Genomic DNA, 22,717 nt, shown 5'->3' on the forward strand with positions numbered 1-22,717 from the left:
ACCACATGCAAGGATCACGAGTAGCGAGTTACGAGGGACGCGTACTCAGTCTACCATCTACCAACGAGTATGGATGATTGGTTACGGAGGAACCACCCTCCACCCTCCAACCTAGCCCCGTATCTACCTACTCGGTCCAAGAAGATAAAAAAACCCCTCACAACCTCGACCTCGCACCAACCAGATCATCCCAATCCTTTTGGGTAAAGCGCACATAGCGACCCCCTCGCAGCACATAGACTTGATCGCCGCGTACCCGAGATGGGTCGACGCCTTCGGCCCGCGGCTGCACTTTCTCCTGCTTCAGGCCCATCGAGTTGAGGGAGCCGGTGGGGACGATGCGGAGGAAGAGGGGGATTGCAAAGCCGGGGAGGTCACGTTGGGCGTGGCTATACATTGTTAGCAGAGTGAACAGAGTCTCGTTGGGTTGGGAGGGAAAGGAAAAGAGAGGAGAGCAGAGGAGAATTGACAAAGAAAAGGAATGGACATAAAGGAGGAAAATACCTTAACAGCCCATCAAGATCAAACCCTTGCCCAACCTCCCCGTCCAGCATCAGCGCCGCACATCCCGCCCGCCCGTCGTGGTTGGGGACCTGCACGCCGTAGACATTGGCGTCAATCACCCCAGGGTACCTGCCCAGACACTCTGACACCTCTGCCGTCGAGACGTTCTCGCCTTTCCACCGAAACGTGTCGCCCAGCCGGTCGAGGAACGACCACCTCCCGTCGCTGTCGCGCTTGAGCGAGTCGCCCGTGCGGTACCACAGGTCGCCTTTCCGAAACACGTCGCGGGCCAGTTTCTTCTCCGTCGCCTCGCGGTTCCTCCAGTACCCGACGAACGCGGCCTCCGAGGCCAGCCGGAACAGCAGCTCGCCGCCGACCTCGTAGGGCATGCGGACCGCGAACCCCGTGGCGGCGTCGCGCACGATCTCGTGGCTCTCGGCGTCGACGAGCACGGGCACCATCTCCCCACGCAGCTGCCACCGGCGGAGCAGTCCGTCGTGGCCCACGGCATCGCGCAGAAACTCGCCCTCCTGGACGTTGAGGTGCGACAGACCCCCTTCGGTCGAGCCGTAGAACTCGCAGACCCTGGGAATGCCGAATCGAGACTGGAACCGGCCCCACACGTCGGGTCTCATGCCGTTGCCGTACACCATGCGGAGGTTGTGCTCGCGGTCGAGCGGTGAAGGGGGTTGAGCGAGCAGATAGCGCGCGATTTCGCCGACGTACGTGGCAATAGTTGAGCGAGAGGTTCGCACCTCGTCCCAGAACCGCGACGCTGAGAATTTCTTGCTGTTGTGACCCTGTCAGTCCAAGTAGCAGGCAAACCAAGACAGTCCTAGGAATGAATCGGGTCTTTCAAGCTCTAACTAACCCTATGCATAATGTCGTTGGCATAATCATGCAGATTATAGCAGCCGACCCTGCAGTGGAATGACACATTGGTATACAGATGTACCATCGATCCCCTGAGCCGTCTGCTCGCAAAGGTTGAATGCCCATCTGAGTGAACTGGCTGGCGAGTCGTGCGTAGTATCGGCCGATGGTCGCCATGACGCCCTTTGGATACCCCGTCGTGCCACTCTTGGAGGGTCAGCAATGCCAGACAGACAGAGTTCATTATCTTAGATCTCGGCAGAACATAACTCGGGAGGATTTTTGTACTTGGACACACCTCGTGTAGCGCAATGCTAGCCTCGTCTTCTCACCTATATCCTTGGTATACTCAGCTGCTGCGCTGGGCATCTCTCCTGGGAATCGTGCCAGCCGCGCCCGGAAATCTCCATCAATGACATGCACGCTGACTTGGAGCTGTTGTAGCTCTTTGTCCTCCAGTAACGACGAGGAGGAAACTCGGTCCCGAAAGTCTTCGTCGACGAGCAGGATCCTGCATTCCGCGATCTTCACACAGTGCACCAGCGCGCCGCCCACGAGATTGTAGTTGATCATCGCAGGGTAGCACCCGATGGCGAGCAGGCCGAGCCATCCCAGCACGAAGTCCGGGCTGTTGTGGAGGTAGAACCCGACACAGTCGCCGGGTCGGACGCCGGCTTCCAGGAACCACTGCGCGTAGCGGCAGGCATGCTCGCGGGCCTCGCGCCAGGTGTAGTTGTGGACCGTGGGCGGGCTGGTCGACGGGTCCGAGTACCAGATGCAGTCCCTGTCGGCGAACTTGTCGGCGTTCTCGCAGAACGAGGCCCAGAGGTTGATCTTGTTCTGCGCCTTCAGTCGCGCCTGGTACCGTTCCCCGCGGCGATGGTAGTAGATCTGCGTCAAGTCTTTTCCCAGGTGGAATTTGGCGTTGAGATAGGCTGAAAGGGCCGCGGCGCCGGCGAGTCCAACTGCTGCGGTTGTTGCTGCTACTACATTCACCACAACCACCAACACCGACGTTAGATATGACTTGCACACTCGAGTTGTAGTTCAACCGCCATACCCATTTCGATCTGCAGTAAAACAAAAGCTTAGGGAGGCGAATGCTTGGAGAGCCGAGCCTTTAAAATCGTGCAATGCTCTCCGAGCTTAGTATGTACTCTCCGATAGGTGTCTTTTACTCGAACCACAAAGCCAAGTCAAAGTCAATTCCCTCTAGACATTTAGATCCTAAGGTCTTTACGAGCATTCCCAAGGGTCTCAATTTTGTGTGTCCATGAACCCATGCATAGACAGCAAAGTGGAAGCGGGGTTTGGTACATTCCCCCAAACCAGGGCCGAGGCGCAACGATGGGGGCCATCAGGAGTGTCTTCGGCAATTTGGGGAGGGGAATTGGGGCGTTTCTGTTCGAACAGGGGTGGTCCCTGACGTGGTGTTCCGTTCCGTCGGATGCATCACGCCCTCCTAGATCCCATCTAGAGGACGACCGAGTGGAGCGGTTGCTGTCGCCGTGCGAGTGAAAACGCCCAGTGCTGGTTGCGTGAAGCGGTTCCGTAAGGGTCAAGATACGCGAAAGAGTGCCTGTAGGGGATAATCCTTGACGAAAGCCGGCTTGTCCGCTCCGGGTCTTGTATGCTTCTTAGAAATCTAGCAACTATCCAGGCCGAATGCCGCCCATCGTGAAGCATCTACCCGAGCATTCCAAAGAACAAGGGATCATTTGCCCCATTGCCAATGAGAAACTCGTCGAAGAAGCTATCACCCACGGCCGGCGACGAGAACAGTGTTAAGCCCGGGAAATCCCACTCGAAGACAAACTGCTCTGGCACAAACGTCTCAATCTCGTTCGCCGTCACGGTGCCTCCTGTGGTCCAGAAGAAATTGAGCGGTGAGCGAGAATCTGGCGGAATATTGACTTCCTCGAGATTACTCTGGTCGCCGGGAGGAGGGGGAGGAGGTGCCGTGCCGTCGTTTTGAAGTGCGCGGCCGTACTTTTGGATGCTTTGCTGGAGGACTTGCAGGTACATCCTGCTGGTGTTGCTGCGGCCGCCGCTTGTCCATCCACCCCCTGCCTTGTTGAGTTCATTCAGAAGCATATATCCGTCATCCAGCAGCTGTCGCTTCGAGCTGTCGTCCTCTTCAGGCAGCAGCCGGGTCAGTTTCAGGAGCAACAAAAAACAAAAGGCGCACTTGGCCCAGACAAAGTCCATCGCGTAGCAAAACTTGGACAGGTAATGCTGCGGCTGGTCCAGGATGATTCGGAGATGGCCCTTGAGAGCGTCCTTGGCCATGTGGAGGATGTCCCGCTGTGTCAAGGTCATGGCGGCAATGTTTTCACTGCCCAGAGCACGCAGCGCCCGGCACAGGGCAACAGTCTGAGACCAATACTTTTGCACTTCAAGGTTGAGCAGGAGTACCGGCGTCTCGGCACTTGGTGAACCTTGCATGATGTTCTTCCAGTCGTTGTACCAGACATCGATATCAACCTGAACGTCACGGAGGATGTCCATGACCGCTTCTTCATCCAGTACCTCCGTCCCCGCCATGGAGTCGTGCGTCCTCCCTCTGAGCGAGTTCAGCTCGACCTGCGATAGTAATCGAAGGTCCAGGACCGAGGTGAAGGGTTTGTCCAGAAGGATCCGGCATCGCCTTGGGTCGCCTCGTAGATGGAAACTCCGCAGATTACCTGCGTCCACCCGAAGAATCTGCTCGAGCACCATCAGCTGAAACCAAGCTCGAGCGCGTCTCATCAACACAGCATCAGCCTCGTCGTACTTCTGTGAGCCCGGACCCTTGGATAGTGGACTCCTACTAACAATCTTTCGGGTCAAATCCTCGTACGCGTCCGGAAGGCCCAAGTCGAGGGCCATCCTCGTTGCAAACGCAAGGAGCAGAGACCTCTCTGACGTATAGCAAGCAGTGACCAGGAGAGCTTGAACAGTCTCCAGAGACGCATGCTCGGGATTGACAATGACCAGGTTTAGCATCTTCTTCAGGTGGAAGTTGAGGAGATGACAGATTTGGGAATCTGCGTCACTGAGCACGCCGCACCCGATGGTGATGATTGCGTTGAAGAGTAGTGCACTCCGGGAACTGATCGACTCGAATGTATCGTGTAGAGCATCGAAGATGGGGACGTAGCGATCGCAACCTTGGAAGAAGGCGTTGAAGAACAACTCGGCTTGGTCAAGTGTGACGAGGCCTTTGGCAGCGAAGTTAGGCACCGAAGCCACCTCGACTTCAAACTGAGATCTAGTGCGCTTGCGACGCAGATGGCTGGGATTTGACTGCATTTCCGAACCAGCCCTGTTCAGACTTATCACTTGTTCTGGTGATCCAAAGGCAGAGGTGGTTGAGGTTGTCGCGTCGATGGCGCTGAGGGATGCGTAGAGGTCGTTCTGCTGAGACTCCAACCTCTCCTTGAGCATTTGCACCTCTTTCTCCAGAGCCTCGATCTTTCTTTGATTGGAACCAAGCGTATCAGGACCCGACAGAGGACGCGCGAGGACGTGGAAGGGGGCCGTGGGAGGGCTCACTGTTCATGGGCGTCTGGCGGTCTCTCGACGTACACGCAGACCTTTTTCAGATTGTGACATCTTTTGACTGTGAACACAAGAGACGTCGAATACCCCGGGACTCTGTTCTTCTGGACTCTCTTACCGAGAACAGGGTCTCTCTCCGTCGCATTTCACTTTGCTTGCTCTGCACGAGCCGCACGCTTTCTAAGGGGAGGAGAGAGTCAACATCCGACCCGACATTTCTACACGGGGTCAAAGAGTGAGCGACTCACTGGTATTCTTTTCTTGCCGATTGCCACAGAAGTAGCCGATACTTCTTCTTCCATGGTCGGAGAGGCGGAGATGGTCGAATCATTCACGCCATCGTTCTGGGATGGAGGTCGTCAATTAATGTTGCAGGGTTACGGTATATAAGAGGGAAAGAGTTTCGGAATCTGCTCCTCGGTAAATTGACACCGAAGAGGTGGGGATTTTTATCCTCTAGTAACTAACAGGGATTCGAGAAAGGCTCAAGAAGATGAAAAGGAGAGAATCTGCTTGTGCACGAAGGACGGGGGTGAGCCACCGATGCCTGTACTAAGCAATCCTGGCAATCCAGCCGCCCGTCTAGGTTACTTTGGCAATCCTTAACTGGAACAATAATCGGCTTCCACTTAATAGCACAGGTAGGACTTGATACGCTTACATCCTGCAGGGAGCTTACTCGTGCAATATACAACATGGCCGGTTTTGAACATTCTGGGATTATCAGAGCATCGCATCATTTACTTCATTCGTAGCCACCAGCAGAAAACCCCAGAAAAGCCCGCTCACTAATAGACGAAAATGAAATCCTCATTCTCCCAATCCGTTTTGTCATCGAACGCATGGTGGCCCGTCATGTCTTCGTCCTGCTCTTCAGAAGTGCCATTCGTTGACGCTGCTCGAACCCGATTCATGGATTTGTCGACCAAGACAGCGCGCTTGCCCATGCTCTCTCTGGTCTTCCCGTGTCGTTTGTTGAGCACGAGCAAGTAGCAGACCTGGGCGGCGTAGAGGCCTATAAGGACGACAAAGAGGGCAAGACTATGTTGGGGGTGAGGTTAGCACTTGTATTGAATGACATACATGTTCTAACACGTACTTGGACAGTAAGCCTCTGTGATAGAGTGGCGCTTCTCCAGTAGTATATAGATTGGGTCCAAGCACGTTGCCGGCGCATTGGGCGATGAAGAGTGCGCCGGTCGTGACCTTCTTCTTCGTCTCCCCAGCTGTGTTTGCCGCAGACCAGGAATAGATCAAGGGTGCTGAGCACGTTAGTGGCATTCAATGAGAGAAAATAAGGTCATGCGGATCTTACTGATGCCGGGGTAGACCGAAATCTGGATCTTCTGTCAATCATAGCCTGAAATCGGTAAAGTGCAAGAGAAAGAGACTCACCAAGTAGTAGGCCACCAACAGTGGCGCTTTGGCTGATGCATCTCGCGGAAGATGCAAAAGCATGGCGCAGCCTGCAATGGGTGGGAGGCTGAGGAATGCCAGGACGGGAGACTTGAGCTTCAAGGCCGTGGCGGCCCATGCACCTCCCATGGTAGCGATCAGCTGGACGGCACCAAAGGGCATGTTCAGAAGAATCGTTTCGAACTGATCAAAGCCAAAGTTCTTCACAATCAGTGGGCCAAAGGTCGAGACGCCGCCACTCGGCACAGAGATGGTAAACATCATGGCCGCCCAGAGCCATGTCTTGATATCGAGGGCTGCTTCTTTGACATGAGTCCATTTCCATTCAGTACCTTCGACACCCTGGTTGTTTGCCCTCAGCCTAGCTAGAGTTAGCCAGAGGTTACTGACAACGTCATACAGCAGGTCAGCCCACCTCTCGATGGCAATCAACTTGTCTTCGCCTTTGAGGAAATGCGCGGTAATAGGAGAATCCGGGAGGAAAAACCAAACTACCACGGAGAAAACAACCGTGATTAAGCCAAAGAACAGGAAAATAATCTGCCTCATCTGGTTAGAAATAATGTCCCTCCTTTAGACTTTCAGAACCGATAGGCATACCTGGTAAGGCTTAAGTGAACTCGAGTGAATGTGGCCAATTCCATAAGTCAACAGGGAGCCAACAATGTTGGTGATGCCGTTCATCGCATACCAGGCTCCGAGCCTGACGGGTTGCTCTCGTCGCCGCCACCACATCTGAGTGAGAGCGATGAAAGCGGGAGCTGTGAGCCAGTAAGTAAGGACATCGACTATAAAATATAGCCATCGACATACCCACGCCGGCCTCGAACAGGCCCAGGAATAACCGACACACCAGCAAGCCTGCAAAGTTGTGCGCTGCTGGCATGGCTGACAAGGAAATACCCCAGAGCAAGACGATGACGGCGAGAAACTTCCCCAGCGGCAACTTGACCAGTGCATAGGCGATCAGAGGCTGCGCCACCAGCTGCGCAAGGTAGACGACAGCGCCCAGCCAGGAATACTCGTGGCCGACGAGATTGGTGTCCTCGACAAGGCCAAACACCGAGGCGTAGGCCAATGTGGCCTTGTCCAAAGCCTGCAGGAAATAGATCCCAAGCACCACTGGGAGTATGTATAAATCGATCTTTCTCAGGACTCGAGAGTTGTTCTCGGGGGTGAGGGCGATGCGTTGTCCTGCTGCTTCGCTGAGGATTTTGTTGGCCCTGTCGTTCTTCAAGTCGCCCACGTCGACTTTGCCTTCGACATGGTCGGCGGGTATTTTGACACCGATATCTTCCATAGTGTATGAGGGAGGTGCGCTTTGGTCTTGAGACAACAATGGCGGGGTCAAGTGAAAGGTAGATGTTCGGTCGAGGTCGAACAGAGAGATGAATAAAGCATATAGCTCCACTGTCCGCACAAACAGCAGAGTCGGCCAGGATAAATACCCATCAGACGAAACGTTGCATCGTCCAAAGCATTCGGGCCTGTCAGCCGACAGTGAGCACGCCTCCTTGTATTCGATCCATACCCCCTTTGGTACCGGGGAAGCGAATGAACTCCGTACGGGAGCCCCAAGTTCATCTCAGACTTGCTCCAGACAATTTCCCAAAAAGCAAGTTCTTCCCAGTCCAAGCATGATGGGATGATCGGCGACGCCACCAATGCGGGGAGACGTTAGAGACCAAAGAGCAGGGCAAAGGCCGTTCGGTCTTTGTGTGCCAACAGCGAAGCTAGCGAAGAGAAAGAAGCAATATGATTGGGATGTTTGTATAGCCGATGACAGGGATCGCATTTAGCTGCCGAAGTCCGATCCCTGCAGCATCGCGCATCCTCCGAAGGTCAAAGATGTTACCTGCAACTCAACCAAGGGAGACATGAAATGAGGAGCTCACTGCTGGCAGATGTGAGCCCTGGAGGTTAAGTATCTCCCTTCCACAGGCCACCCTTACACGGTGCTCTTGTCGCCCCCGTGCTATTGTCAACTATTCTTCGTACTCGCTTCTCAACATGCCCCAAATAGAAAGCATTCCCAAGTCATACCGGCCAGTCATTCCGCAGTCCAAGGCGCCAGCAGCGGTTCAGCTTCAATCAAAAGACCTAGAGTCACCAGTCAGCTTTACATTCGAAGCCATCCGACCCAACATATTCAGGACGACATTCACTTCGGACTCGCATCCACTCCCTCCATACCCGTCAATACCGCAGCCAGAGAGGAAGCTGGATAATGTCAACATCAACTCCAACCAGATCGGCGAGTCAAGTTGTTCCTTCGAGCTCGGTGACATAAGAGCATCAGTCGATTGGAGTCATGCTCCCGTCGTATCCTTGGGCTGGCTGGGGTCGAGGGATATTCTGCATGCCGACCTCGCATTTCGTTCTTATGTCGTCGATGGCCAGGGTATCGCCCACTACGTCCAGCATGACCGCAAAGCCCTCCATGTGGGATTGGGAGAGAAAGCTGCTCCCATGGATCTCACGGCTCGGTATTTCCAAATGTCTGCCACAGATTGCTTCGGGTACGAGGCATATGCTACAGATCCCATGTACAAGCATATGCCGTTGCTGATCAAGGCCACTCGTCACGGCTGCGTGGCAATGGTTTCCACGAGCTATAGTCGAGGATCGTGGTCTGTTGGCTCAGAGATCGATGGTCTCTGGGGACACTTCAAGGTCTATAGGCAAGACTATGGAGGCCTCGAGGAGTACCTGATCATGGGACGGACCTTGAAGGACGTGGTCCGCAGCTATGCAGAACTGGCCGGTTTCCCTCTTCTCGCACCTCGCTGGGCGTATGGATACTTGAGCGGAGGGTATCGATATACGATGATGGACGATCCGCCTGCTTACCAGACGTTGCTCGACTTCGCCGACAGGCTGAAGGAGCATGACATTCCCTGCTCCGCGCACCAGATGAGCTCGGGCTACTCCATCGCCGAGACAGAACCCAGGGTGAGGAATGTGTTCACGTGGAACAAGCACCGGTTTCCTGAGCCCGAAAAATGGACTGCCCAGTACCACGCCATGGGAATAAGACTCTTGGCCAATATCAAGCCGTTTGTCCTGGCCTCGCATCCTGACTACCAATACCTAGCCGAGAATCGAGGCCTGTTTACGGACCACAGAAACGGAAAAGCAGCGGAAATGCGTTTGTGGAGCGCCGGCGGTGGTGAAAGCGGTACCGGCAGCCATCTCGACTTTTCTTCCGCGGCGGCGTATGAATGGTGGGCCCGCGGCGTCGAGAGATTAAGAGGCCAAGGTATTGATGCAATGTGGAATGACAACAACGAGTACACTTTGCCCAACGATGAATGGAAGCTGGCTCTAGAGACGGTCCCCAAAGCCAGAGGTAACATCAACAACAACCAGGGATCGGATAAAGTCGGACTCTGGGGTCGTGCCATGCACACCGAATTGATGGCCAAAGCTTCATATCAAGGTCTCCTCCAAGCAGAGCCTGGGGTTCGACCCTTTGTCTTGACGCGAAGCGCCAGCATTGGGACTCTGCGGTATGCTTGTAGTTCTTGGAGTGGTGACAATATGACCAGCTGGGAAAGCATGAAGGCGGCCAATGCAATATCCCTCAACGCAGGTCTAAGTTTGATGCACTGCTATGGCCACGACATTGGCGGTTTCGAAGGGCCGCAGCCTTCTCCTGAGCTGTTGCTCCGCTGGGTCCAGCTGGGATGCCACCAGATCCGCTTTGCCATCAACTGCTTCAAGACATCTCCTCAAGACAACCAAGCCGGAGAGGTCATTGAGCCCTGGATGTATCCGGAGATCACGCCCATGATCAGGAAGGCAATCAAGAGACGATACGAGATGATGCCCTACATCTACTCACTCGGCCTAGAGAGTCACCTGACAGCAAGTCCCCCGCAGAGATGGATTGGCTGGGGGTATGAGTCTGATCCAGAGGTGTGGACAAAAGCCCTCAAGTCTGGCGAAGAGCAGTATTGGTTTGGAGACACGTTGCTGGTCGGTGGTGTGTATCAGCCTGGTGTCGATATGGCCAGAATGTATCTCCCACGTCGTGCTGAAGAAGGATTCGATTATGGTTACGTCAACCTCAATGCGCCATATGAGTATCGTGCGTCTGGCCAGTGGGTATCTGTTTCGTCGCCCTGGAGGGAGAGCATCCCAATCTTCGCCAAAATCGGTGGTGCGATTCCAATTGGTAAGAGCGTACAAACACGAATGCCCAGCGATACCAAGGCAGACTGTAAAACTCTTCCTGAGGACGACTACAGGGGCCTCGAAATATTCCCGCCCAGAGGAAGCTCCCATGGGAAAAGCTTCGCCACCTCGTGGTACGAGGACGACGGCCTCTCTCTCCATCCAGACATCTCATCCTTCGTGGTGTCATACAGCTCCACCGATGAAAAAGTAACAGTTCAACTTGTTGCTGGTGCGGACAATATCTTCATTCCGCCATGGAAAGAGGTGGTGTTCATCTTGCCTCGAGGAGATCAGAGGTACGTTGAATCGACCAGTGGAGCCACGATGGAGCGAATTGCATCACAAGACTGTGGGAGGGTTCGTTACAAGATGCAACTTCCTAGTACCAGAGGGGCAAATGGCCCGGCGCTGTGTAATGGACATGGTCAGTAGATGGTTGGCACAATACTCCAGACCTTCGACTAGAGTTAGTAGAGTACATAGAGCAAATAGAGCCAAGGGTGGGCCCGAAATATACAACTTTGAACAACCCCCCTCCCGACATCGCTCCCTGAAGACACTTTTAGCGACCTCATGTCATGCTCGAAGACTTAGTTCATGAGGTGACCCTGGAGCGGGTCTGCGTAATAGTAGTGCCAATATATGACGGACACAAGATGAGAGGGAGTAACACTCGGTTGTTGTGCCTCTTGGGGCGATTGGAGGGAGAGATCGAGGATGCGCAGGGGGCCCTCGAGACCTGCTCGGGAGGAAGCAAGATGGAGGAATTGGCGCGGGTCTTGGCGTCTCCGTCAGATTAGATCGAATCATTCGATTGCATCTGATAAGATGAGAATTTTCACGGCGCTTGTCCCTTTTGGGACGAAGATCAACTTCGCCTCGAGCTCCGGCTTCTTGTCGACTTCACTCGTCCTGGCATTTTGATCCACCGACCCTGCTCATCTTCCTTGCTCCCCCATCGCTTTGCATGTGCACCCTCTTGTGTGCCCTCTTGGACCGTCAGATGCTCCCCCCAAGCAAGACAAGCTAAAGTATTGCGATATTCTGATGTGACAGCGCTGAGACCCGGCGGTATGCCCAGCACTCCTTCATGCTTACAATCTTCAACAATAGGTCAGATTGTCCCAAGCCAAAAAGCTCGTCCTGGCTTGTTCCTCTGGTCAAGCCGAGCCACTAATTGCCGTTGCTCTTTCAATCAGAGAGTTTGCGTGAAGAAGAGAAAAGTCATGAGCAACACTTTGTCGTGGTGGGGGACGGTGCAACCTTGCTCTACACAGGTTCATCGGAGGACCCATGCTATGACATTCGCATCATTCGAGCAAGGGTCAGCGAAAAAGGTGCTCATAAAAAGTGTCTACGGCAAGTATTAATACCCTGTGCAACGCTCGCTTTTTCTCTCGTGCATCTCAGTCGTCTTTCAATCGTTTCAACCCTCCATCATGAAGTTCAACGCAGCTTGGATCAAGCCCAACTTTACACCTGTAGCTGTCGACCAGCACAGCGACTCAGAAGCCCCTGCTTCGAGTGATGAGGCGAAAGGAGCTCGTGTCGATTCGCAAAGACCTTCAACAGTCGAGTCTGACTCTCTCGCGGTCGATGAAGATGCCCAAACCGGTGTCCAGAAGATCCAGGCCACGGCACAGGCCTGGGGTAAAAATCAACTTGTCCTGGCCTATCTGCTGTAGGTTGACCGTGGTATCAAGTTTCCAAGCAGGGCAACTGACGGCGACACAGGATCTTCCTCATTTACTTTGTTGATTCGCTTCAACAACAGATCACAGGAGTCTTGACTCCATATGTCACCAGCAACTTTCAACGTCATTCCCTCACTGCCACCACCGGCATCCTCTCTCAGATCATTGGCGGCCTGAGCAAGCTCCCGCTTGCAAAGATCTTGGATGTCTGGGGCCGCCCACAAGGTTTCATCCTCATGGTGTTCCTGCTCACAATCGGTCTGATCATGATGGCTGCGTGCCAAAATGTCGAGACGTACGCCGCAGCTCAAGTTTTCTACTGGGTCGGCTACAATGGGGTCGGCTACTCACTCAGCATCTTCATTGCTGATACCTCACACCTCAAGAATCGAGGCTTAATGTTCGCCTTCGCTTCTTCACCTTATATTGCGACCACGTGGGCAGGAGGTCCCGCTGCACAACGCTTCCTTGAGGGACCTGGCTTCCGATGGGGATTCGGCACTTTTGCCATCATCACCCCTGCCATCTGCATGCCTGTCTTCTGTCTCTTTGTCTACAACTATCGAAAAGCGAGGAAAGCAGGCCTAATGCCTGTCCGCCATAGCAACCGCACCTTTCTCCAATCCCTTCGATACTACACCATCGAGTTCGATCTTTTCGGCTTGCTGTTGATCACAGCTGGAGTTGCGCTCTTCCTGTTACCTTTCTCACTATACTCCTACCAGCGGGACGGCTGGAAGTCTCCCATGATCATCTGCATGATCATATTTGGCGGACTTCTGCTTATCGCCTTTGGCCTTTGGGAGAAATTCTGGGCTCCCAAAAAATTCATTCCGTGGGAGCTCCTGACGGACCGGACCGTTGTCGGTGCCAACATGCTCTCCGCCGTTCTCTTCATCAGCTTCTACATATGGGATTCCTTCTTCTACTCCTTCCTCATCGTCGTGAACAACCAGACCGTCACCCATGCAGCCTACGTTATGAACATCTACAGCATTGGAGCCTGTTTCTTCGCGATCCCGGTGGGCCTATACATCCGATGGCGTGGACGCTTCAAGAACATCGCCCTGTACTTCGGCCTGCCTTTGAACATCCTGGGCGTCTCGCTCATGTTACGGTTCCGCCAACCACACTCGAATATCGGATACATTATCATGTGCCAGATCTTCATTGCGTTCGCTGGTGGAGTCTTGGTCATTTGCGAACAGATTGCTGTCATGGCTGCAGCCTCTCACCAACACGTTGCTGTCGTCATTGCTATCGAGGGAATGTTTTCCTCGGTCGGTGGCGCAATCGGATCCACTATTGCAACAGCAATCTGGACCGGCGAGTTCAAGGGTAAGCTGCGGAAGTATCTGCCGGAGTCAGCGCAACCTGAGCTCGACACCATCTACGGCAGCTTGGTCGTTCAATCATCCTATGCTCCGGGAACCCCTACCAGAGAGGCCATCAACAGAGCATATGGAGACACCCAGAAACTGATGCTGATTGCTTCAACGGCGTTCCTAGCCCTTGCCATTGTGTCGGTTCTCTTGTGGCGGAACATCTACGTCAAGGATATCAAACAGGTCCGAGGACGAGTAGCCTAAAAATTCTGGAAATGGGAAGGCGCAGAAAGGGCATAGGTCACAAGAACTGGGAATCTGAAATGGCTTATCATACAATGGCTCCCTTGAGATGTACATAGTATGTACGACTTGTGATAGATTTCGAACAAAGAAATCTCACCAGGTGTGGGAGGCCACGTGCACCCACGTGCCGGATCCAATTCGCTGACATAATATATGCATCTACTTTACACGTGACACGCGTCTGCAAGTGGCGCGTCAAATGACTGCAAGTGACATTTTCTGATTTTCACCCGCGTTCATCAGGCTGCGCCGCGCGACATTCTGCCTTGTTCAATTCCGAGCATGTGAAAAAGCCCAGCCGCATTCTTCTCTGTGGAAAGAAGGCGCTTCACTTGCCCGATGACTGCGCCATGCTCAAGTCGTGTCAAGTCGGTGCTTCTCGAGTTTACAAAGGACAAAAAGTGACTTTGTCGAATGAACAAAACACAAAGCCAACGGACTGCTTTTGTTGATTTTGACCACTACCGCTATTTTGTCTTCCCCCTCTCACTTCTGCATCCAACTGTGCGCTTCTTTTATTCTCATGGTCAGGCAGTCTTTACTCGCGCTCACCAGCGAGTTGCCTTGTCCAAGTGGTTGCCCCGCCTGCGCCACATTCACTCATTAACTCACTCATTAACTCACTCTTAGAAGAACCCTTCAACTTCGCAATTTCTGCCAGCCCGATTGTAACGACACCTTAAGGCACGATGGACAACGTAACCGACCCTGCTTTACTTGCCGAGATTGAAGACCTCCGCGACGAAATCGCTCTCAAGGAGGCGATCCTCCAGAGCTTGGATGAGAACAACCTCGACAACAGCGAGGACGAGGAACTCAAACATACTACACAGAAAGAGCTCAGAGGCCTGCAGAAACATATCCGGGGTCTTCTTGCTACCTCAAAGCGAGAACATAACGACGGTCTGCCTCACAGGATTTTGGATCAAAGTTCCGAGAGTGCAACCGCCCAACGTTCCGGCAGCCAACACTCGCACGATGCACAGCTACAAGGGTCTGGTCTCTCAAGCCATCTCATGCCCCCGCCTCATCATGAACTGGTGAACCGCAAGCGCTACAGACAAGACAGCCTCGACAATGGGAGACCGGAATCATCCAAATCTCGACGAACAAGTCCTAGTCCTGGCTCAGCCCACACTGCCGCTCCCTCACCCACTGCCTCCTCTGCTAGTCTAAGCAGTCTCGATGATCCATTTGCCGACCCACTCTTTCGCGGCTTCTCAAGGGATGAGGTCGTGCAGAATCAGGATTACTGGAAAAGACGCGAACACCAAAAGCAGCAGGAGGAAAACGATGCCAGACTTGCCCAGCAGCTCTCTCAGGAATGGTCTCAGGATTCTGGCCCGGATGTGACACAACCCATTGCCCCGCGTCAATCTGAGTATACCCAGTCCTTTTTCAAAACGGACGGCAGTATCAATCGACTTCCTGCAAGCCAGCCTTCATTCTCCCAAGACATAACTCGACCATTACCACCTGTGAAGCCGGAACCCTTGACTAGTACCACTCAACTGCTGACTTCTGCTGCATTCGAGGCCACGGGCTCCAAAGCCAGTCCTGGCTTTACCTCTACGACGGCCATGCCTGGCGCTTTTCCCACCGGGTTCCCCCATGGGCAGCCTATGGAAGCATTGGTGGTAGCCAAGTGTACAACCTGACACCCTCAATCCCCTCTATCCCCTCCAATTATTTGACAATTTCTGATTCCAGCGACGACGAAAAGAATCCGTCCTCTGGCAACGGCCGACCGAAGCAATCTCTGGCGGATCCTTCGTTCTCAACCCCCTATGGGAATGTGACATACGGGGGGTATGACTCGTATGGGGCATACGGGCCATACACGTCATACGGATACCGAGACGAGGCTCAAACTCAAGAACAGTTGAAAGAGCTTTTACAGCACATTAGACCTGATGAAGAGCTCACTGCAGACCACATTCCACAACAGCCTCCAGGCCTCAAGGCGACTCTTATGCCTCACCAGCTTAGCGGCCTCGCATGGATGAAGCGGATGGAAGAAGGCACCAATAAAGGTGGCATTCTAGCAGACGATATGGGTCTCGGCAAGACTCTACAGAGCATCGCCTTGATGCTAGAGCGTCCGCCAGCAGATAACAAGCCTTGTCCTACTCTTGTCGTGGCACCTGTAGCACTGATGCATCAATGGAAACGGGAAATCGAGAAGATGGTTCGTCCACGATACCGTTTGAATGTCTTCATCCTCCATGGAGAGAGTCGCAAAATTACATGGACCGCTCTCAAGGCCTATGACGTGGTTCTCACGACATACGGATTGCTTACATCGGAGCTGAAACGCAAGCTGGCACTGGATGAAAAGGCTAAGAAATTGAAGGACTGGCAGCCGTCCGTCGCCGAAGACTGCCCTATCCTTGGAGACAGATCGAAATTCCACCGTGTGATTCTTGACGAAGCACAAAACATCAAAAACAGGAATGCGAAGTCTGCCCTTGCTGCTTGTCGCATTCAGGCAGAGCATCGCTGGGCTCTTACTGGGACACCAATGCAGAACTCTACCGAGGAAATCTTCAGTCTCATCAAGTTCACTCGGATCCCACCTTATAACAACTGGGAGCATTTCAGGAAGAGAATCGGTGCCCCACTCAGAGGCAGATATGAGAATGATAAGGACGTAGCCATGAAAGCACTTCAGGCGCTACTCCGGGCTATCCTGTTGAGGCGAACAAAGCAGTCGAAGATACATGGTCAACCCATTCTCCAACTCCCTCCCAAAGAGACTAGAGAGGATCGAGTTGCGTTCGACAAGGATCAACTTGACTTCTACAAAGCTCTGGAAACAAGTGCTCAGATTCAGGTGAACAAATATTTACAGAAAGGGACTCTCGGCCGAAATTACTCTCACGCCTTGGTCCTCCTCCTTCGCCTTCGTCAAGCCTGCTGTCACCCGGCCCTTGTTATTGCCAGCAAAGACTTTATCCAACTCCCAGGTGGAGAGCTGGATACTGATGCACTCATCCGCAATGCAGAGCAACTCGACGCAAAGGTTGTTGCACGGCTCAAGGAACTGGATGCCTACGAATGTCCGATCTGTTTCGACGTCACAGAAAACCCTTCGGTGTTCTTTTGCGGGCATGCCATATGTGGGGATTGTCTCAATCAGCTCGTCGACCAAGCCAGCAACGACAACAACGGTGGACCTCCGGTTTGCCCCCAATGTAGGGCGAGGATTGACGTCAACAATGTCACGGACTATACTAGTTTCCTTCGCGTCCACTGTCCAGATCGGGTGGAAGGCCAGGAGCGGAAGGAAGATAACGCCGACTCTAACGCTGATTCTGACTCCGATGACGACAGCAGCGATGACTCCGATGAGGGTGACGACCTCGACGGTTTCGTTGTGTACGACGATGTCGAGGACGACTCCGAGGACGAGGAGAATGAAAACTCGAAGAAACGATCGTCGAAATCCAAGTCCAAGAAAGGCAAGGAGCGGTCTAGGTCGAGATCAAGGCCGCGAACCAGAGAACCACTCAAAAGCCTTGCACAACTTCGGAAGGAAGGTCTGCGCAACAAGGCTGCTAAACGGCAGTATTTGAAACGCCTCAAAAAGAATTTCCATCCTTCTGCCAAAATCACGCGTACTGTTGAGCTGCTGGAGGAAATCAAAAATAGTGGAGAGAACGAGAAAACCATCATCTTCTCCAACTTCACGTCATTTCTCGATCTGGTGGAATTACCTCTGTGGAAACACAAAGACTTCTCCAAGTACGTACGTTATGACGGTTCTATGAGCGCCAAAGACCGCAACGACGCAGTGCTCGAATTCACCGATAACCCCAACTGCAAGGTGATCCTGGTCAGTTTGAAAGCTGGAAATGCAGGCTTGAACCTGACTGTGGCAAATCATGTCATTATGCTTGATCCATTCTGGAATCCATTTGTCGAGTATCAAGCTGCGGACCGGTGTTATCGGATCGGGCAAACGAAAAACGTCACCATCCACCGAGTTCTCATTGGTGAAGGAGATTCTAAGGCCGTCGTCGACCCTTCGGGCTTCACGGTGGAAGATCGTATTCTGCAGCTGCAAGAGCGCAAACGCGACCTAGTTGAAACAGCCCTTGACGAGACGGCTGGTCGTGAGGTGTCCAGACTCGGTGTGCGGGAATTGGGCTATCTGTTCGGCCTCAACGCCCTCTAAACACCAGTGTCTTAGCAGAGGCTTATTTCTTCTCGTGTCAATTGTATGAATGTGATGGAGCGCTGACTTTGTACGATGGGCGGCAGGCTGGAAGGGTTCATGGCGCAGGGAGAGGCTGGCGTGCTTCGAATATGAGACCTTATGAGACCTTATGAGACCAAAGTGGAACAGCCCAGGTGTAGAAGATACACTATTGGGTTTCATCTCAATGCCTCGCAGAGAAATGGCTGTATGATATCGGGCGACTATGCAGAATCGGCTCTAGAACACATTTGCCCAGTTCAATAATTCATGTCAAAACTTGATTTGAGTAATGTTTGATAAGCCATAGAGTCATTCGTTTCTGGCACTCACGCAACAAGCGTAAACCTACATGGCGATGGTACCAGTGTATAGCCCAAGGATGCAAGAAATGGCAGAGAAAGGAGAAAGCAGCACAGACAATTCCCAATTTGTCTTTCATTCTCGCATGATATCCGATCGACGCCGCTCGGCGCGAAGGGCGCGAGACGTAAAACCAGACATAGACTTATCCCACGATATAGTATATAAAGCGACACAATTCCGCGGGTGGTTTTGTTTGTCCTTGCCCCTTTCCCACCTCACGCCTTGTGCATTTTCCCGATTGACTTGTTGGGATGGATGATTCGGTTTACTCGGTTTTCGCAGCCTTGGTCTCGGTCTTCTTCACGATGCGAGACAGGATTTGCACGCGCAGCCAGCCGGGGAGCATGTGGAAGATGCCGAGCTGGACGGCGTGGCCAATGTAGGGGGTGATCTTGGGCCTGCCGACGCCGACCTTGTCGAGGACGGCCTTGGCGTAGGTATGTGTGCTAGGCATCGTGAAGGAGATGTCGGCGTCGGACCTGCCGGAGGAGGCGGTGGCGACGGTGCCCGTGACGAGGGACATGATCTCGACGTCCTGGCCGCTGAAGGCCATCTCGATATTCAGCACGCCGGCAAAGGCCTCGATGAAGGCCTTGACCCCCGTGTACAGCGACACGTAGGGGGTGGTCAGCTCGGTGACGGCGCTCGAGACGAACAGCATCAGGCCCGGCTGCCGCTGCTGCAGGATCGGGAGCAGCAGCCGCGTCATGTGCGTCGTGAAGCGCGCGTTGACGTTGATCCACCCGTCGCACTGCCGCGCGGGTATCTCGGTGAAGAGCGTCATCTCAAACTGCGGCTCGCCCGACCCAGCCACGTTGTGCACCACCACGGTCAGATGGCAGTCCTTGACCGCCGCGAGCACCGTCTCGTCGAAAACCGGGCCCGGCGGCGTCGTCGCGTCGAGCACCAGCGTGCGGAACCCCGTGGTCGGGAACCGCGTCTTCAGGTCCGCGACGATCTTGTCCAGCTTTGCCGCGTTGCGTCCGTGTAGGACCACGTTGAACCCGCGCTGAGCAAACGCCTGCGCGAACGCCAGCCCGATCCCGTCGCTGGCCCCCGTGATCAACACCCACGGGTCCGTGCCGTGGTGGTAGCGCTGCAGCTTAGAGCCGTGGAGGTGGAAGCGCAGCGCCGACGCCAGCTGCAATCCAGCGTAGCCGAGGGTTGAAGCCCCGACCACGGCGCACACGTTGTATAGGGACAGGGCCATAGTGAATGATTGAATTGCAGGACACTGGGAAAGAGAAAGACGGAAAAAGAGAAAGAAAGAAAGAGAACCTACCTGTGAGTGAGCCAACTGGCGCAAGATATAACTACATCCAAAGCAATAGGCAAATGATTGGGAACGAGTGACTCAAAAAACCCTGGGAACAAAGAGTCGTTTACTAGCCAGCCAGCAGCCTCGATATGTATTGGTACGAGGAGCTCGTATTTATACAGGGCCCAGATGGGGCGCCTCAAAAACGCTTAATTTTGGTCCGCGTTCCGATCATTGGCTTATCTTCCTTGATCCCGACCGAGATTTCCTCCGGGGAGCAACGAGTACAATAATAATAGTAAAGAGTTGCTCCAGGCCGAGTTAAAGAGTAGAAGAAGGAAGGGTTGTAAGTAGAGAGATATAGTATCAAACCCATGTTCAGTTGCTAACAGCAGTGCGAGAAGACGGGACAGAGATTCCCGTCATTGCCAGATCAAAAGGTTGGAAGGAGGTGTCGATTGTCTGCAGACCCGTCATCGCCTTGTCCTGTCGACGAGGTCTGACAATCAGTGGCATTGGTCCGAAGATATAACAATGTCCGCATCGGTTCCACACGCAAGAAGCGACAGGCATGCGAACACCAGAGAAGATATCTCTCGTGGCAGCGCATCATCATCTCGTCAACAGGTCGTAACGTCATCGAAAAAAGCAACACTGGTGTCACGACAGTTGCTGAGAAATGCTGCCGCCGGCTCCATGGGATATTCTATGCCTTCCGCTACTCTTGGCCTTCCCTTTCAGTGGATTGTTTTTCTCCCATTCCTCGTCCGCCCTAAACGCCTCCACTGCAAGCTCCAGGTTGAAATCACTGCCCTTGAGGTACAGCTGGGCGACATTGTAGTTTGCACACTTTGTAGCGATCATCCACCGCCGCAGTTTTGTCTTGCGCTCTTCCTCTTCTGCATCTGGTGGTGTACTCAAAGGAGGACCTGTGTAGTGGGATCGCGGGATGAGAATCCACTTGCGGGCAGCGAGGAGTTGATCAGAATAGAGGTTATTGTAGCGACGCAGGACTTGGATGGGCACTTTGTAGGCCAGCGATAACGATTGTAACGAGTCTTCAGACCCCACGAAATGAACAGTGTCGTCGGTGTCGGCTGGCGGGCCTGTGCTTTGCTCTGGCGTCCGTGAGGGTCCTATCGAATCATCATAAGAGGGCGGTGGCGATTCTGCCCTTCTCGAACCTCTTGAAGTTGCAGTCGTAGAGTATGAGGGCGGCAGTCGGAGCCCTTCTCTCGGCAATGCAGACGGGCCAGACGATATCTGGCAGAATGGGCAGTAGGACTGAAACCGGGGGTTCTTACACTGACATGTCGCGCATATGAATCGGGAGCAGCAATCAAGTTGACGGTGATGAAACGGTGACTTCTCTGAGCGAGGGTCGTAGGGCACCTTTGCGTCCGAGAGGAGCGTGGCGCAAGTACAGCATGAGTCAGTCAGAGGCATTGGTATCGGGCTGTATGTACAATGAGAGAGTTACGCCCGTTAAGTCGAACAGAAAGAAGGCTTGAAGGTAGAGATCACTAGTGGTGGGTATGTACATGTACGGACGAGGCTATGGCGTCTCGTATGTCCAAGTCAGTCTAGACCCGCGTGGCTTGGGGTGCCCCTTCGGGCGTCATGGGGGGCTGCAGCTCGGGTGACTGTGACTTCGACACGCTTAGGTAGGTCAAGGGCCACCAGGGCTAAAAGTCAATGACATCACTGACCTGCGGGGCCAAATGCCGCTTGGGCGAGGGCCAGGCGCCCCGGGGTTTCAACCAGGCGAGTTGCGCTCATCAGAACACCACAATCGACACCTGCAACCACAACAACCACAATCCAATTTTTGATCTATCTGTAGCTGGGCCAAGGAATGCTAGAACCACGTTCTGATCCCCTCGCATGATCCACGCCAATCAATTGTTTCGCCGACTATGTGCACAAGCCAGATCTAAGATAACACTGCTAGTGACACTAGACAAGCTTTATAATGGCATTCAGGCATGAGACCCCGGTTCTTTCCCCAGAAAGGGAGCTTGTGGATTCTCGTATTTCAGGTTCCGAGTCCAGATCCGCAATATATCTAGGCACCAGGACAGAACTTGAACCCTAGCGAATGCCCGCAGTAAAGAGAGAGAAACCAGTTACCACCTGTCTAGGGTCTGATCTGTTCCTAGTCGCAGTCATTCCTCCCGAGTATTACATCTAGAGCAAAGATGACTTCGACTGACCACGGCTGACCAAGAATTTCTCGGAACGTGGAATTTCCATCTGACTCTATGGCTTTGGGGATACAAAGGGGAAAGAATACGAGATGCCCGGGCAGCAAACATGGGCACATGGGCGGGCAAGAAATTACGCACCTTGCAAGGCTGGACCCCTCAAATATTGTTCCAACCAGATCCACCTGAAAAGGGGGAGAGGACATGTGCATCGTATACGCGAAGCGGCCTGAACATTCTGGCAGCCATCCGCAGAAAGTGGCATCTGGCATCTGCTTACAGTAAAGCAATACGAGCCATGTCAGATCAAGCACCAGACCATCCTTCAATAGGCTCAGAACCTTCGGTTTCCCTCAAACCCGAGCAAGGCGCTCCGCCAATCGAATTGCGTCTGCCTGACCTGGTGTCCAGACAAGCTTGCGTGGCTTCCTTCGGTCTTTGAGTCTTCCATGAACACCCCAGCCCCCAATTGCGCGGCAATGTATAGACGTGCAGATGGCGAGATGCAGACAATGACGAGAATGGAAGTGTGAGGCGGTTCTGGCTCCAAATTTGGGACTCCCGTACTCGGCCGTTGTTGACGTTGAGTGTGCTGGTGATACTCGTCACCACGGGGTGCTGTGCACAAGACGCAGTCCCCTCTAGAACCGAATCACTCTGCATATCTTATGGAGAGAAAGCTTTTAAATTAGCTGCGTGGAGTGACAGTCTTGATATTGGTAACGTTCAAATAGGCACCAGGTTTCCAGTGCAAATCCTTCCCTTTTTTTAACTCTCGCAAGACCTTACATCCCGTTGCCTTAAGTTCCAGGAATATTCATCTCGAGCTCAATACTGGCGAGCACAATATCTTC

The 22,717-nt window shown here is 53.4% G+C and overlaps 8 protein-coding genes across 8 annotated transcripts; 3 read left to right on the forward strand and 5 right to left on the reverse strand.

Moving 5' to 3' along the window:
* Nucleotides 1–157: 157 nt before the first annotated feature.
* On the reverse strand, nucleotides 158–2,441 carry AYO21_07309 (hypothetical protein; the record flags this gene model as incomplete). Its single annotated transcript, XM_022657266.1, has 6 exons — nucleotides 158–389; nucleotides 505–1,304; nucleotides 1,376–1,424; nucleotides 1,460–1,582; nucleotides 1,676–2,357; nucleotides 2,411–2,441. The coding sequence occupies 6 exons, from the start codon at nucleotides 2,439–2,441 to the stop codon at nucleotides 158–160; spliced, it is 1,917 nt and encodes a 638-aa protein (XP_022510439.1).
* A 622-nt stretch (nucleotides 2,442–3,063) lies between these two features.
* On the reverse strand, nucleotides 3,064–4,803 carry AYO21_07310 (hypothetical protein; the record flags this gene model as incomplete). Its single annotated transcript, XM_022657267.1, has 1 exon — nucleotides 3,064–4,803. The coding sequence occupies one exon, from the start codon at nucleotides 4,801–4,803 to the stop codon at nucleotides 3,064–3,066; it is 1,740 nt and encodes a 579-aa protein (XP_022510440.1).
* Nucleotides 4,804–5,705: 902 nt separating this feature from the next.
* AYO21_07311 (hypothetical protein) lies at nucleotides 5,706–7,633 on the reverse strand (the record flags this gene model as incomplete). The annotated part of the gene is made up of 6 exons (XM_022657268.1): nucleotides 5,706–5,958; nucleotides 6,017–6,179; nucleotides 6,233–6,254; nucleotides 6,313–6,882; nucleotides 6,934–7,094; nucleotides 7,147–7,633. The coding sequence occupies 6 exons, from the start codon at nucleotides 7,631–7,633 to the stop codon at nucleotides 5,706–5,708; spliced, it is 1,656 nt and encodes a 551-aa protein (XP_022510441.1).
* A 710-nt stretch (nucleotides 7,634–8,343) lies between these two features.
* On the forward strand, nucleotides 8,344–10,944 carry AYO21_07312 (hypothetical protein; the record flags this gene model as incomplete). Its single annotated transcript, XM_022657269.1, has 1 exon — nucleotides 8,344–10,944. One exon carries the CDS (start codon nucleotides 8,344–8,346, stop codon nucleotides 10,942–10,944), a length of 2,601 nt encoding a protein of 866 aa, XP_022510442.1.
* Nucleotides 10,945–11,951: 1,007 nt separating this feature from the next.
* On the forward strand, nucleotides 11,952–13,795 carry AYO21_07313 (hypothetical protein; the record flags this gene model as incomplete). Its single annotated transcript, XM_022657270.1, has 2 exons — nucleotides 11,952–12,193; nucleotides 12,247–13,795. 2 exons carry the CDS (start codon nucleotides 11,952–11,954, stop codon nucleotides 13,793–13,795), a joined length of 1,791 nt encoding a protein of 596 aa, XP_022510443.1.
* A 731-nt stretch (nucleotides 13,796–14,526) lies between these two features.
* On the forward strand, nucleotides 14,527–18,014 carry AYO21_07314 (hypothetical protein; the record flags this gene model as incomplete). The annotated part of the gene is made up of 2 exons (XM_022657271.1): nucleotides 14,527–15,482; nucleotides 15,548–18,014. The coding sequence occupies 2 exons, from the start codon at nucleotides 14,527–14,529 to the stop codon at nucleotides 18,012–18,014; spliced, it is 3,423 nt and encodes a 1,140-aa protein (XP_022510444.1).
* A 652-nt stretch (nucleotides 18,015–18,666) lies between these two features.
* Nucleotides 18,667–19,611, reverse strand: AYO21_07315 (hypothetical protein; the record flags this gene model as incomplete). The annotated part of the gene is made up of 1 exon (XM_022657272.1): nucleotides 18,667–19,611. One exon carries the CDS (start codon nucleotides 19,609–19,611, stop codon nucleotides 18,667–18,669), a length of 945 nt encoding a protein of 314 aa, XP_022510445.1.
* Nucleotides 19,612–20,319: 708 nt separating this feature from the next.
* Nucleotides 20,320–21,105, reverse strand: AYO21_07316 (hypothetical protein; the record flags this gene model as incomplete). Its single annotated transcript, XM_022657273.1, has 1 exon — nucleotides 20,320–21,105. One exon carries the CDS (start codon nucleotides 21,103–21,105, stop codon nucleotides 20,320–20,322), a length of 786 nt encoding a protein of 261 aa, XP_022510446.1.
* Nucleotides 21,106–22,717: the final 1,612 nt, after the last annotated feature.

Source organism: Fonsecaea monophora (assembly GCF_001642475.1).
Source record: "Fonsecaea monophora strain CBS 269.37 chromosome Unknown Scaff55, whole genome shotgun sequence".
NCBI lineage: Eukaryota > Fungi > Ascomycota > Eurotiomycetes > Chaetothyriales > Herpotrichiellaceae > Fonsecaea > Fonsecaea monophora.